Source organism: Heterocephalus glaber, unplaced genomic scaffold, assembly GCF_053883595.1.
Source record: "Heterocephalus glaber isolate CG9 unplaced genomic scaffold, H.glaber_assembly_v1.0 deba00001773, whole genome shotgun sequence".
NCBI classification, from domain to species: domain Eukaryota; kingdom Metazoa; phylum Chordata; class Mammalia; order Rodentia; family Bathyergidae; genus Heterocephalus; species Heterocephalus glaber.
The window spans coordinates 9,898,762-9,913,889 of record NW_028258463.1 but is presented as its reverse complement, the minus strand read 5'-3'; the positions used below and the strand labels follow the sequence as shown (position 1 = coordinate 9,913,889).

The following is a 15,128-nucleotide window of genomic DNA, read 5'->3' as shown; positions in this document are numbered from 1 at the left end:
CTCAGCCTGGGCTTTTTTCTCTCACAGTAGTTAGGGAACAGCTCGCGGTAGATTTTGGAAAATATGGCCTAAGTCATATCATATTTTCACTTCCTGCTTTTTCTTAAGCGGGGAGGGCACTGGAGACTGAAAACAGGACCTCCACACTGAGCTGCATCCCCAGTCCTTTTTAGGTTTTCTTTTGGTACCAGGGATCGATCTTGGGTCCTTGAGCTTGCGAGGCAGGCAGTGGAACCACTGAGCTAAATCCCCGGCCCCTTTCTAGTTTTCTTTCAGACAGGGTCTCACTAAGTTGCCCAGGCTGGGCTCAAACTTTCAAGTCCTCCTGCCTCAGCCTCCCACAATGACACTTCCTGTAATGGTCTGTCTTCCACAGCTCTGGTGTTGAAGCCAACACCGGCTTCACTGTTTGTGTTCTTTCCATGGCTGATACCCAACGCTCCATGGAAGCACAATCTACTTAAAAAAAAAAAAGAAGGGTAAGTCAGGATACAGCCCCCCGCTCAGAAGGAGGAATGGTCAGCACCTTTGCCACTACTCCATGGGCAGTGGCCCCAGACCCTGGCAAAAGCTCTGAACCACAGGCCCATCCTAGAACACTCCCACCTTGCTGGGCTTCAGCAGCAAGGACTTTCTTCCTCCTTCACTGACAAACGTCCATCAGCTTTTGCTCCCCAAAGGGCAGCAGGAGCCAGGCGGGGACCTCATCTGCTTCACGCATCATTGATGGAGCCAAGCCTGCTCTAGTTGCTGAAGTCTTAAGCGTAGCAATGACCTAGAAATTGATGGCGGGGGAAGTGGAGAGGAAACCAACAAACCAGTACCCAGAAAGCCCTCTTTCCAATAGCAGGGGAATGAGACAGGAGGCGGAGGGGGAGAGATGTGGCCCCTTTGAATCTGCAAATGTGATCCTGGCCAGGGGCCAGGGAGGAGCTTGAGTCCAGCCCTGTCCCAACTGTGAGGAGGCCCCAGGCCTCCAGCACAGTGAGGTGGAGGCTGCCTGCTCCTTTTTGGGCAGGCTCCTACTGTGGACACGGAACAGACAGCAGCTGCCCACAGTGTGGAAACAAACTGTAAAGCAGTCACGTCTCTTAAGGCTGCAGCATCCAATAAAATGTAATTTAAATCAAGCCTGCATCTGTTCTCAATCCATGCCGTCTCTGCTCCCCATCAGCCTTCGGACAACCCTTGCTGGTGCTCTCGTTAACCCTTCAGGCCCCAGATGCTCTGACCCGGGAGGGGCTGGTGCTCCTTTCTGAGCTCCCCCTGCCCTCCTATCCACTCCACCTGCTGTGGCACAGATCGCTTTACACGAGTACAGCGGGCAGAGGGAGCTACCAGCAGCCCGCAGATCACCTGTCCACCGATCAAGTTCCCATGCAAGGCCCGGCCGCACCAGGCAGGTGGAGAGGGTGGAGCCTGGCTCTCCGGGCATCTGCATCTTGTGCGAAAGCTGAGTGAGATGGCTCGGGTGCCTCCCAAGCAAACCCAGCCCAGGGCCTTGCGTGCCCCTTCCCTCCACAGGACCCCAGCCCCAAGCCTGCACTTTCCAAACAGCGTCATCATGGTGCCCTCTGGTGTTCCTGCCACAAAGTGCCACGAATGCCACTGGAAACCAAAGCCCAGGAGGAGGAATCTGGAGTAACCACATGGATCAATTTATTTAATAAGACTGGAGAAATATGTGCTCAGAGGAACACCTGAGGCCGAGTGGAGCCACCCAGAAACTGGCTTCATCGGAGAGTGACTAGGGCTTCAAGGCAGTCTGCACGTTGCCTCCTGAAAGCCCACGCTCTAGTACAACACCATGGCTTAAAAAGACAAAGAACGCAATTTGAAAATAAATATATTCACAACATGTAGTTACGTTCTCCTTACCACCCCGCAATGTTAGGAGTACCCCCAAAATGCAATGAGTCCTTAGAATGTCACAGCGTGGTCACCGGTGAGTTACACAGCACACTCCAAAGAGAAAGAAATTCCTTGATCCAAGGGTCCTTCTGATGTCCACACGGATGAGCTTATTTTTCTGCATCACTGTGTTCTTCTTACCCTGACCTCAAAGTCCTTAAGAAAATATACCATGTCCGAGGGAATTTAGCGGTAAATATGTACACATTGCACAACAGAAATCTGTATGCTTGCAAAAATACTGGCTAGAGACACTCAAGTGGGGCGGGTAGTGAATATAATTTAAAAAGGATCTACTACATTTTTATGGGTAAAAATAATAAAGCCCAAAGATAATACTCTGCACTAATATTTGTGATTAAAATTAATTGGCTTCAAGTAAAACAGGCTGTATTTATTTTCAGACCCAAGAGTGTAAAGTGTTAAAACGAAGGCTCCATAGCTCTCGAAAGGCCCGCTGAGTATTTTCAGGTGGGAACAGAGAAGAATTTAAGGCAATCCAGTAGCTAAGATATTTCCAATGAAAGCCTTGTCTCTCAGAGCATGCTCTATTTCCTTCTCTTCAATCCTCAAAGACACCTGGAAAGAGAAGTGGATTTTTTTCATGGTGCACAACTCACAGAAAACAAAGTTGCTATTATACAGACACCTACCATATTCCTATCATACAGCCCCTCACACCTTAAACCCCTCCTAACAAAAACCAAACCGCTGCCGGGGATTTAGGTCAGTGGTGCCGCTGCCTGCCTTGCAGGCCCAAGGCCCCAAGTTTGATCCCCGGTACCAAAACAAAAAAGAAAAAAACCAAATTGCTTACCTAATTGGGCTCTTTAGTTTTTACTTTACTGACTGGCTGCAGTCCTGCGAGAATACCTACGGCTGTGGCGGAGAACCTTGTCGCACTTTCAATGATAGAAACAGTCCGCCGGAGCACATGTGTCGTAGGTTCACCGCCACTGACCGAGGAGTGCTAGGTAACCAGCCCCCTGTCTTATTTCAAATCCTAATTTCGAGACAGGGTCTTGCTAAGTTGCCCGGGCAGAATTCACATTTTTAATCCTTCTGCCTCAACCTCCTGGAGTGCTGGGATTCCAGGCCTGTGCCACCCTGCCGGGTTTAAGTGTGGTCATTTTTAAATCTGTAGTTTAGCAAAAGGTAAGTTCTCTTAAAAACACTGGCCTAAAGAAGCAGGGAGTCAGTCGTACCTTTGTGAAGCGGGCCTCCTTGTTTTTCTTTAACCCTACGATGCCCCTGGACTCCAAGAGCCCCGAGAGTGACAAGCACTCGGACTGGTCCACGGCTGCCACCTGCTGTTTGCGACAGACGCTGCTGTAGGCTTCATACAACTGGAAGGAAACAAGAACAAGCCTTGCTTAAAAGTCCCATCTCTCTCTCTCTCTCTCTCCCTCTCCTCTTTTTTTTTTGGTAGCAGGGATCAAACTCAAGTCCTTGCGTTTTCAGGGGAGGCGGTGGAACCACTGAGCTAAATCCCCGGCCCAAGTCACATCTCTGATTGCTTCACAATCTTTTTTGAAAAGCGAGTCTGGATCCTCTGTGATTCCTAGCCGCTGGGGCCCCGCAGGCCTTTCGGCAAAGATGCGCACTGCCAACGTCGCCGTACCTCCACCTCGGAGATCCGGACTCACCTTCCCCAGCGCGACCTCTCTGACCTTCAGCTGCCTGGTCAAAAGCAGCAAAGAGCAGACCAAGACCTTCTGCTGCAGAGGGAAGGGGTCCTGGGCCCCCTCTCTGCCCAGAGTCATCCTGTTCCCGTCCACTTCGGAGATCACTCGGGCGATGTGAGCAAGACCCACGCGCTTGGGGACTGAAGACTCCTCTGAGGGTGATTTACCTGGGAGGTGAGTAAGACAAACTCCCTTAGATTTTGATTTTATTTTAGTTTTTTGGTGCCAGGAATGGAACTCTAGGCCTCTTGATTGCCAGGCAGGCGCTGCACCACCGAGCTACATCCCTTGTCCTTAGATTTTTAAAATATTGTGTGTGTTGGGACAGATGATGCTGAGCACCAGCGGCAGGAGACCCAAGTGGGGTCAGATGCAGAGGGGCAGAGGGGCAGCCTGTAAGAAGCAGCCCAGGAAAACATGGCGCTGTGCTCAGGGAGAGGCCAAAATAATGTGGGATGAAGAGCTGTGTGTCGTGGTGCATGCCTGTGATCCCAGCACTTGGGAGGCTGAGGCAGGAGGATCCCCATGAGTTTGAGGCCAGCCTGGGCTAATAGGGAGACCCTGTCTCAAAAAAATGTGGGATGACTTGGAAAATGGGGCTGTTCTTTCCCTGAATAGTAAGCTATTTTGTCCTGTAATTTAATGTTGGAAGAACAAAATCCACCTTGTGAAATAAAAAAGCCCAGGGGCCAGGGATTGTAGCTCAGTGGCATTGCACCTGCCTGGCAAGTGCAAGGTCCTGAGTTCAATCCCTGGTACCAAAAGATAAAATAAAATAAAATAAAAATTAAAAAGCCCAGACAAGAGAACTACAGTTTGCAGCCTTGCAAGTTCCTAATGTCTCAGAGGTGAAGACTAACAGACCCTGGAAGCCGGGTTCTGACCGAGCCCTGGGAGAAAGGGGAGCACAGGTGGAAAGTGATCCAGGGTCTGCATGGAGGAGTGCAGAATGAGTGCGCCTTCCCTGCCCAGAGGGCACCCATGTGACCTCAGAGGTTTGCTTCACTTGCCCAAGTTGAGCTGGGACAACACTGGAGAAAATGTCACTGACTAGGCACTGATTAGCACCCGCTCCAGAGCCGGAGCTGGGAGCTTGCCAGGAAGCTCCAGGGCACCATGGCCCCACTGCCTGGGACACATGACCCACAGGGCAGAGCAGGGTTAGCTGCCCCAGCAACCCGCACCCCAAGTCACTTCCTGTCGGACCACAACACCTTGCTCTGTTCCACTGCCATGAAGATACTCAGAGGACAAATGGGGAAACAGAGCTCCGAGATCAAGAGACAGAATCTTAACACCAAAAGGAATTTAAAGATCTATGCTCACCCCCTACCGAATGGCCGGGTCTCCTGTCCAACAAGCAAATGAGTGGGAGCGGTCTCTATGCAGCTTTCGTGTTATCTTCAGTGGTGGGACTTAGCCTGAGTCCTCCGCATTAGAAAGCTCCCTCCTCTGTGGAGGTGAACTCAAGGTCCCCACAGCTCTCCAGAGCCTTTAAAAGGACTTCTTTTAGCAACGTGTTTGTCAGAGGGCAGGCACGAGCTCAATGTCACACCCAGGGGACGAGCAGAGAAAGTAACCCAGAGGTGAAGAGGAAGCAGAAACCAGGTCTACACCTCTGCATCAGCATATGCTGCCTACCCTCACCCCAAAGACAGAACTGATGAAGCCAGACTGCTCCGCATTTCTAAAGATTAATACTGGATATTAAACACTGATGAGATATGGCGCTCATGGCCATTTCACATCTGCCACAGATAAGAGAGCAGCCTGGAGGGAAAGGAGAATTAATTTTGCTACTTAGGACAGCCCTCAGTTTACTGTAGCACATGCTTTCTGGCCCTCCGCCCTTCCAGGCTTGTTGGAAGGCTTAAGACTTCCCAATATCAACTCAAAAAATTCTTTCCCTTGTCTCTTATTTATCAGATGTGCTTTCACCATCTGATAAAAGTGCATTCAACAGAAACACCTAGCAAGGCTGATCCAACCAAGCTCTAGTTTTCATTCCAGCTTGGAAAGAACTTTATCCTTGTCTTTTATCTAAGGGGGACTAGTCCTAATCATGCATGGATCATGGTATGGGGAGGGAAGATTAAAATAAGATTTGAGTACGGATTTGACTAGGTTCACTTAGTCTTTCTATCACCTCCCTCAGAAAAGTGAAACTTCCAACCATGAAGACAGGGCTGATGTAGTCCCAGCACTGGGGAGGCTGAGGCAGGAGGATCACTGGGAGGTCAAGGCCAGCACAAACTACACAGTGAGACCTTGTCTCAAACAAAAAGAAGACAGGAAGGAGATAAATACTTACATTCAGACAGTGGTTTGAGAATAGTCTGGCTTTTGACATCCGACTCTACAATTTCAATTGCTCTCCTATAAAAAAGTTTAAAATTAATTTAGTCTGAGCCAAACCAAACCCCACATCAAACCACCAAGCTCAAAAGCAGGCATGTTTACTTAAAAACAGCATGTTTTAAAAATGTAAAGCCTCCAAAGAGAACTGGGTTATGTCTCAGCTAAAGGGGACTTAATTGCCTTGAAATAATTCATGGGCCAGGGATTTGAGAAACTTCAACACTCCATGGTTTCCACTCAGAGCCAAGTAGGTCACTCCATGAGTCAGTAGCGACAGGATGGGACAAACGGCAGGGAAGGAGGGTCCATGGTGCGGGTCGCTGGTGGAGGAGAACTGGCAGCTCTGTGGCCCTGCTCGGGGCTGTCTTTGTTGAGCAGGGGAAACTTCCAAAGCCAGGTTCTCGCAAGCTAGCAACAGGGAGAGCGCCCTCTCCCACCGCTCTCTCCAAGGGCTCTGCCTGCAGGAAGCCAGAAGGGGAGGGGGAGCGGCCTGCCCCATCTTAATGGAGCCCGGGTCTCTACTGGGAGGAAGGAGGAATTCCATCACTGGGCTCGGGAGGGAGAAAGGGGTCCGGGGGAGACTGCGGCACCCACCAAAGGAAAGGAAGAGGAGGAGAGTTCAGGTCCATAAATAAACCTGCTTGAGACCAGCTAATGGAGAAGCGAAGCAGAGTCTTTAATACAAATGTAATTAACCAATCTAGAAGCACCACGGGGAGCGCCCGCAACATCTCATTTGTTTCTCCCCCTGTAGGTAATGGACTGGTAATGTCTCAGACATTAGCGCCGTGGAAAGCCAGGGCTCCCCGCCGAGGAACAAGTCCTCTTTTCTGAGCCCCCAAACTAGCAGGATGGAGCCTCCTCCAAAGCCGCTCGCTTGAGTTAGGAGAGACAGCGGCATTTCTTTCCTTCTCTTCTCGTCCCTAATGAGGCAGCCAAGGGTGCTGGAACTCGCCTGCAAAGGTCGAGCGCCTTCCGCACGTCCCCGGAAACGGCGGAGACCTTGCGCGCGCAGAACTGAAGGGCAGCGGGATCGAGGACTCGGTCTCCGGACACCTGCGGGCCAGACGGAATTCAGGCTCCACGCATAAATAGCCCCACCCTGACGCCGCCCAGGCCTGACTGAGCAACCACTGGGACCTGAGAGCCTTTCTGCGCAGAACAGACGGGGTGGGGATGGCCAGCTATTTATTTATTGTTTTGTGAAATGTAAGGTTTATTTAAGGAACACTACTATTAAATGAGCAAGTTTGAAAAATATTTTTTTCCCTGGTACCAAGAATGGAACCCATGGACTGGGGATTTAGCTCAGTGGGGCCACCGCCTGCCTTGCAAGTGCAAGGTCCTGAGCTCAATCCCCGGCACCAAAAAACAAAACAAAACAAAAAATAGAATGGAACCCAGACGTGTGCGTGCTAGGCCAGGATTCTACTACTGAGCTACATCCCTATTCCTTCTTTATTCTGAGACGGAGTTGGCCTGCGCAATTTAGCATGAGCTTGCCTCAAAGTAAAATATACTAAAATAGGGCCGAGGATGTGGCTCAGAGCTCCCCAGGTACTGGAGTCCAACCCCCAGCACTAGAAAAAAAAAATCTATTCAGTTACATTGAAAACAAAATTTCTTCCTAGGCCCTATAGTTTATAGGCCGTTAAGAAAACATGAGGGCTGGGGATTTAGCTCAGTGGTTCTGACGCCTGCTTCGCAAGCATAAGGTCTCCGGTTTGATCCCCAGTAGCAAAAAAAAAACGAAACAACAAAACTGGGCCAGGGATTTAGCTCAGTGGCTCTGGCACCTGCCTCGAAAGCACAAAGACACAAGTTTGATCCCCAGTACCAAAAAAAAAAACCAACATGAATACTTCTTCTATCTCCTTTTCTTTCCCCCCCGACTTTTTTCTTCTTGAGACAGGCTCTCACTATGTAGCCCAGGCTGGCCTCAAATTCAGTGATCCTCCTGCCTCAGTCTCCCAAGTGGTGGGATTAGGTAGGAACTTTTACCAGGATTACAGGCTCATGCCTCCACAGCCAGCCTGCCTACCTTCAGTTCCACATTGAGGCATCCAATAAATGGGCCATGTGTGCAAATTAACCCAAAAGTGCTCTCACTACGATTTTTTCGTTAGCAAAGCAATCAAAACAAAATATTCCTGGGCTGGGGATTTAGCTCAGTGGTTTCACTGCCTGCCTCGAAAGCGCAAGGACCCGAGTTTGATCCCCAGTACAAAAAAACCAACAACAAAAAACCCCAAAATATTCCCGAACTTTTGTTGGGTGTCCTTAACAAGAGAGACCCAGGGAGCGGAGGGGCTGGCACTCACCTGATGAAGCCGATCCTGTAGGATGGCGGCTATCTGACTGCGGGTATACGGCGGGAAGTTCAGCAGCTGTGGCTTACAGTGCTGTCTTGCCTCAAGCCGAGGCAGAATTCTGTCTGTGAGATCCAGGGTATTGGCAATACCTGAGGAAGGGATAAATAACACAGCCCAGCATCAGGCAAATTGCCGTAGGAGAAAAAAGCAAACTCTCGCAAAGAGAATCAAACTTCCAGATAGAACCTGGGGTTCTAATTCTTTCCCTCCACCCCACTCCAATAGAGGAGATGTGCATAGCCACCACAGAATGCTCGTTTGCTTTAGAGTTGTTTACCTGTTCCAAAAAACCTACTGTTGCTATAGCATTTTATACATACATATACACTTAATATACAGTGGACCCTTGGCCAACTCAAGTTGGTCAATTTGAAGGCTCGGGCTCCTCTACACAGCCTTCAAAGCCTCTCCCCTGCACAGGCAGATCTCAGAGTCCTTAGAGAGACCCTGGCCCAGGATTTCTCCGTTAACCCCACATAGGAAAGGACGTTGTCATGTTCCTTCCAGGACTCTTTAAGGGTCAAATCTGTATGTGAGATCATCTGGAAGCACAAGTGGCCGGCATTCAGGTCATAATTCAAGACTCTGTTTGTAAGTTAAAACTAAAATCCCAGAAGTAACTCAAGCTGTTTGTATGTCAGGCCGGTCATAACTCGAGGGTCCAGTGTACCGTGTATGTATATTTCTGCTGGGTGAGGTGGTGCACACCTGCAATCCCAGCCCTGGGGAGGCTGAGGCAGGAGGATCACCGTTTGAGGCCAGCCAGAGCTACACAGTGAGACTGTCTCAAAAAACAAACAAAAAATCACATATACACACATATTTTGGGGGGGGTCAGGGTGGCCCTGGGCTTCCTCACATGCACTACCACAGTCACAGCCCTAGTTTCTATGTCATTTGCTTGTTTTGTTTAATTTTTTTTTTTTTTTGCAGTGGTGGGGATTGAACCCAGGGCCTTGTACACGCTAGGCAAGTGCTCTACCCCTGAGCTGCATCCCAAACCCTTGTAAAAGTCAGGGTCTCATTACATTGCCCAGGCTGGCTTCGAAATAGTGATCCTCCTGCCTCAGCTTCCCAGTAGCCGAGACTACAGGCACACAACACTGCAGCCAGCTCCTGTGTCATTTTTACTCAGATTACTGTCATTTGATATACTAATTTGACAAGAAGACAGAAAGCGAGTTTAAGAAAACAGTAGGTGATAAATAAACTGAAGATCAAAACCAAAAACTTCAGAAGCACCACACAACGTTAGCAAGTGAGCACTAACCAATCAGCACCAATCGGGAACCGCTGAGCCATGGCCACTCGAACAGTGTGTACAGCACATCCTGTCCTTTGCTGTCCAGCTGGTCCAGCTCGTCGAGCACCAACACGCTGCAAGAAAAGAGACAGGACTAGGCTGCAGGCACCTTCAGAGCCCTACGGAGACCTGAGTGAAGAGCACTTCTGGTCCTGTCTCTAGTCCCTGGTAGAACTGCAGCCCCCACTGCAAACAAGCACAATCCAGGGCTTTTCAAGCAACTGGCTTATTTTATTTTTTGGAGTCAGGGTCTCAGTATGTAGTCTAGTCTGGCATTGAACTCACTATGTACCCGAGGCTGGCCTAGAACTCATGGCAATCCTCCCGGCTCAGCCTCCCTTGCTTGCATGCAATTACTTTATTTTATTTGTATTCTTTTTGGTACCAGGAATCAAACTTAGGGCCTCAAGCTTGACAGGCAGGTGCTGCACTGCTGAGCTACATCCCCATCCCCAGCTGCAAGCAATTACTTTAAAGACATTTATTTTTTCTCTTTGGTACCGGGGATCAAATTCAGGACCTTGCACTTTCGAGGCTGGTGCCGGAGCCACTGAGCTAAATCCCCGGCCCCTTAAAGACATTTTTTTTTTCAAATTTAAAAGTGTATCTTTCTTTCCTTCAAGTGCACGTAAGCACCTCTCAGAGCGGACATAGGGTGTGTTCTTTCTGTGGGCCACAGGCCCTGCAGCCTCACAGCAAGTAACACTTACATCATGGGGCCTTTCTCTGCGGTCATCTGCTTTTCCAGTTTCTGCATCATGTCCTTCCCAGTCAGCCGGGACGCTTCTCCCTGACAAATCTCCTGGGCGATAGCTGGGAAGACAGCCTGGGCGCTCCTCAAGGACATGCAATTCAGCATGATGGTTTTAAAGCCTTTTACTTCTTTCTAGAAAAAAAATGCAAACATGGGTGTTACTTTGGGCTCAGCGAAGACCTGAGGAGACCTGAACTGTTCTGGAGAGCTGGCAGCACCGGAGAGAGGAAGCTCTACTTTCATTCGGAAAGATTGAGACGATGGACAACTCCAATGCCGAGGAAACTTTCAGTTCCTTAACACTTGCTCCTTCCACTCTCAGCATACCTTGAGGTTCTGCAGAATTCGGCTTAAGCAGGCAGTTTTTCCAGTTCCGGGAGCGCCAGAAAGGTACAGGCTTCCAGCTTTCCGCCCACAGATGTGCTCCCTCAGGAAGCTCCTGATGACATCCATCTCCGCTTCCCTGCCAGGCAGCCGGTCCGGGACAGCTGTGTTCAGGATGAGCTTCGCTTGCTGGTAGCAAGTACCTGCGTCAGCCAGAAAAGAACACTCAGGCCCAGCAGATGGCGACCAGAAGACGGCCCAGGCTTCACTGGGAGCCTCGGCTCGGTGTCCCGTGGCTGCACGCACAGCTGCCCTACCTTCTTGCTTGAACAGCCTCAGACAGGTGGGCTCTTTCTCTGGTGGACACTTCTGCTCACAACTGCCTGGACTCTCTTGACTTTTCCGGACTGAGGAGAGGACCCTGTTCTGGTGAACTCTGGCTTGTTCACTTTTGCTGGGCGACTTCACTGGGAGTTGATCGTCAAATACCAATCTGCGTCCTTTCGGGGTCCGTGATCGAGGGGGACCGTTCTCCTTCCTGCCTTGCTTTGGTGGGGAACAGGGAGCGAGGTGGGGGGTGTTGCAAAGGTTGTCCTCGCCTGAAACATTAAAAGTGGAAACGTGCTCATTCTCTGCTTCCGGGGAAGGAGGCAAATTCTCATCTCTCTGTGCAAATATGGCCACCAGAAGGCGCCACTGAGTTTTGCTACAGATGGGTTCTCCTGGGATGAAATACCAAAACTGTTCTAAAACAGCGTTTCTCAACTCATACATTAACACCTTGGACTAAATGATGTTTTGTTGGGGGGTAGGGGAACCTGTCACATGCATTGTGTGATGCTTACCAGCCCCACTGGTGTTTACCGGTTATGCCAGTAGCAAACCTTCAGCTGTGATAAGCAAAAATGTCTCCAGTGATGTACAATCCACACTTCCCACTAAGAACATGCTCAAGGGCTGAGGATTTAGCTCAGTGGTTTCGCCACCTGCTGCGCAAGTGCGAGGGCCTGAGTTCGATCCCCGGTACCAAAACAAAAACAAAATGCTCAAACCAGGCATAGTGGTGCACAACTCTCCTCCCAGCACTAAAGAGGCTGAGGCAGGAGGATCACTGCAAGTTTAAAGGCAGCCTGGGCTACACTGTGTTTAAGGACAGCCTGAAACACACAGCTCTACACTGTCTCAAACAAACAAACAAACAAAACCAAACCCTCAGCTGCGTGCAGTAGAACAAGTCTGTCATCCCAGCTGCTCAGAAGGCCGAGGCAGGAGGATCACAAGTTCAAGACCAGCCTGGGCAACTTAGGAAGACCCTGCCTCAATATAAAAGGGCTGGGGATGCAGCTCAGTGATAGAGCATTTGCCTGGCCTGAGTTCAATCCTCAGCACATAAAGGAGAAACTAATGGGGGGGGGCACAGTACGTTATGTGCACTTATCAGTCTGCCAAAATGAAACTCATCAATCTACACAACCAACGTGCATTTATAAAAAAGATAAAGTGGAACACATGGTCTTGCGCTGTGCCAGATGCAGCTCAGGAGTAGAGTGCTTGCCTAGCATGCTCAAGGCCTAGCCTCAATCCCTAGCACTGGAAAGAAAAAAGAAATGACCACTATACTAAAACAAGAAAAGGATTGAGAATAGTCAGAAGGCCACCCATTTCTCTTCATTTCACAAATATGGAGGCAAATTTCATATCACATAACTGAGGACCAGAACTATTAAATAGTTCAGAAAATGATCTCACTAAGTAAGTGGCTGAACTCTGAAGTTCAGTAAGCTTCAGCAACCATTCTGAAAAGAAATAAAGCAAATACAGCAGTCTTAACTGAACTTAAGTCTCTCGAAGGACTGGCATTTTATTGAAAAGAGAAAGGTGAAAAAAGAATTGTACTTCTACAGTGGAAAGCTTACCCAGGCGCTTTCTGGGGCTGAGCGGCAGAATTTCTGCCGAACAGGGTGTGGCTTGGACATCTGTCAGCACCAGTTTACTGTTCTTAGAGTTCTGAGTCTTGTCCAATGTCCGAGATAACTTCTTTTTTGGAAAACGGATGGTCATCTGTGCCTGGGATCGGGTTTGAGGCATGATGCAGGCAAGGCAGCTGGATACACAAAACAGCAACCTGTAAGTGAAGGGCAAAGAACCAACAGGGGACTTATATGACTGACACTCAGTCAAAAGTAAATTATGGGGCCGGGGATTTAGCTCAGTGGTTCTGCCTCCTGCTTTGCAAGCCCAAGGTCCCGAGTTTGATCCCCAGTACCAAGAAAAAAAAAAAAAGTAAATTATGTTATTTTAGCATTCAGTTCTCTTTCACACCCAAATCTATGCAATAAGAACCGGCACCTGTTGTTTTTCCAGCTATGATGAGCACTTCATGTATTCACCCTCTGAAGTTTTGCGCGGCCCTACCTAGAGGCAGGCACTACTGTATTTTTATTCCCGCCTTGAGATGCTCAGAGAAGCAGGGCTACAGCTCCAGGCTTTCTGCCCGGGGACCCAAGTTCCTAACCACCTGAGGGCGAGGAAAGTTCATCTTTTTATTTTTATTTTTATTTTTTTTTGGTACCGGGGATCGAACTCGGGTCCTTGCGCTTGCGCAGCAGGCGGCCAAACCACGGAGCTAAATCCCAGGCCCAAGTTCTTTTTTTTTTTTTTTTTTTTTTTTTAAGTTCATTTTAAGTAACTTGTGTGTCCGTGTGTGTGGCAATACTGAGGACTGCGTCCTGGGCCTGTGCCCCGAGCTACATCCGCAGCCCTTTTTACATTTCTTATTTGGACAGGGCCTCCCAAGTCTCCCAGGCTGGGCTGGAACTTCCCATCCTCCCGCCTCAGCCTCGCGAGTGCTGCGATGACAGGCATTCGGCACCGCTTCCAAGCCCCTCACCCGAGCCCGCGGATCTGGTGAGCCCACGACCACCACCTCCGCGCAGTCCCTCCAAGCCCGACCCGGCCGGATCTCGGCTTCCTTTCGCTCGCTCCCGGCACCAGACCTGTCTCCTCGTGGGTTTTCCGCTCCTCTCCGCTGCTCGGGCGGCGTCGGGTAAGGCAGGCTCCCTCGTGTGTGGTGCGCGGCCTTAGCACTGTCAGACTCCACACCGGCAGCACCCAGCTCGGCTCGCGCCAAATCTGCACAGCCTTTGCGTTCCCGTCTCGCGCCAAAACCCAGCCCGGCTTCCGATTGGCCGCTGCGCCCGCGCCGAGCGCCCCGAGGCCCTCCCCTTCTTCCGCGACCAATCCCGCTGGAAGACCTACAGCCAATAAGAAGGCCGTGATTCTCAGAGCCACCGTGAGGACACGCCCACCAGGCCAGCGGGCGAGGGCACCTACATCCGGGGCTTCCTCGTAAGGCGCGCGGAGACAGCTGACGCGACGGAATACGCCTCGCCCCACTGCAAATCCTGACGGGAGATGTAGTCTATGCTCCATGAGACTCTCCTGTGTTCCTGCGCCCAAGTCACGATGTCCTTGTCCCTTCTCTGCCACACGTACCCAGTTTCATTATCCTGATGGGCTGCATTTCCATGGAGCTAGTACGTAATACCGACCACACTGGTAAACTCTGTAGGCCAGGAGCGATGCTGTGCGCCTTGCTCACTTCTATTGCGCAACTCTCGTAAGGCAAGGTTTTGAGGGAGTGCAGTGCTCGCGGGGTTAGAGGTCACGGCATCTTGGCGTAGTGGTGGCGGCGGCAGCTGTACTAGGATCATTCGCTCCTGACACCGCGATGAAATTCTGTAGCTATATAAAGAATCAGGCCAACCGTGGTGGCACACACCTGTAAACCTAGCTACTTGGGAGGCTGAGGCAGGAGGATTTCAAGTTCCAGGCCAGCTTGGCAATTTAGTAAAACCTTGTCTCAAATAAAAAGGGCTCGGGATGTAATTTAGCGCTCCTTGGCTTCCTGGGTTCAATCTTAGGTTATGCAAAAAACTACACTTCATGGCAGTATCTTTTGTGCTCAAGAAGTGGTAAGGACCAACGCTTTTTTTTTTTTTTTGGTACCGGGGATCGAACTCGCTTCCTCGCGCAGCAGGCGGCGAAAACACTGAGCTAAATCCCCGACCCTCTATTTTTTTTTTTTTTTTTTTTAGTGTGAGAATGTTATCTTCCATGCACCTTTCCACTTAACATTAATCCACGCTTTGTGGACACTGGAAAGAATTATGGTTCTTTAATTTTAAAATATTTTATGGCCAAACACTATGGTTTCAAGGCAGGGAAGACAGTTCTAGAAGAGGCAAGCTGAGCTTTTAATGAAAAGTATAAATTAGAGCAGTAGTTTGCAGGGCAGTTTCCAAAGCTAATGACCCGTCAGGTCCCTTTAAATGCTGGCGCCCAACTCTAGGTGGTGGCAAATATTTATCTTTTATCCTTAAATGGCAAATAAAATAGAACCATAAAGCTGAGAAACAGGA

At 49.8% G+C, this 15,128-nt stretch overlaps 1 protein-coding gene across 2 annotated transcripts; it reads right to left on the bottom strand.

The window, feature by feature from the left end:
- Window positions 1-1,830: 1,830 nt before the first annotated feature.
- On the bottom strand, window positions 1,831-13,855 carry Cdc6 (cell division cycle 6). Of its 2 annotated transcripts, none has more exons than XM_004859450.4 (12): window positions 13,704-13,855; window positions 12,624-12,832; window positions 11,025-11,306; window positions 10,711-10,910; window positions 10,340-10,515; window positions 9,597-9,703; window positions 8,276-8,415; window positions 6,910-7,010; window positions 5,908-5,972; window positions 3,558-3,763; window positions 3,117-3,257; window positions 1,831-2,490 (listed from the first exon to the last, which is right to left on the bottom strand). In XM_004859450.4, the coding sequence occupies exons 2-12, from the start codon at window positions 12,793-12,795 to the stop codon at window positions 2,401-2,403; spliced, it is 1,680 nt and encodes a 559-aa protein (XP_004859507.1). In that variant the 5' UTR covers window positions 12,796-12,832; window positions 13,704-13,855; the 3' UTR covers window positions 1,831-2,400. The 2 variants fall into 2 exon arrangements, with proteins under 2 accessions (XP_004859507.1, XP_021095541.1); XM_021239882.2 differs by having other exon boundaries at window positions 12,624-12,811; window positions 13,704-13,805.
- Window positions 13,856-15,128: the final 1,273 nt, after the last annotated feature.

Coding starts and splice junctions, on each gene's coding strand:
- Cdc6 (XM_004859450.4), bottom strand. CDS start 12,795: ATGCCTCAAACCCGATCCCAGGCACAGATGACCATCCGTTTTCCAAAA. Junction 10,516..10,710: donor GAATTCTGCAGAACCTCAAG/GTATGCTGAGAG, acceptor TTTTTTTTCTAG/AAAGAAGTAAAAGGCTTTAA. Junction 3,764..5,907: donor TCTCAAACCACTGTCTGAAT/GTAAGTATTTAT, acceptor CTCACCTCCCAG/GTAAATCACCCTCAGAGGAG.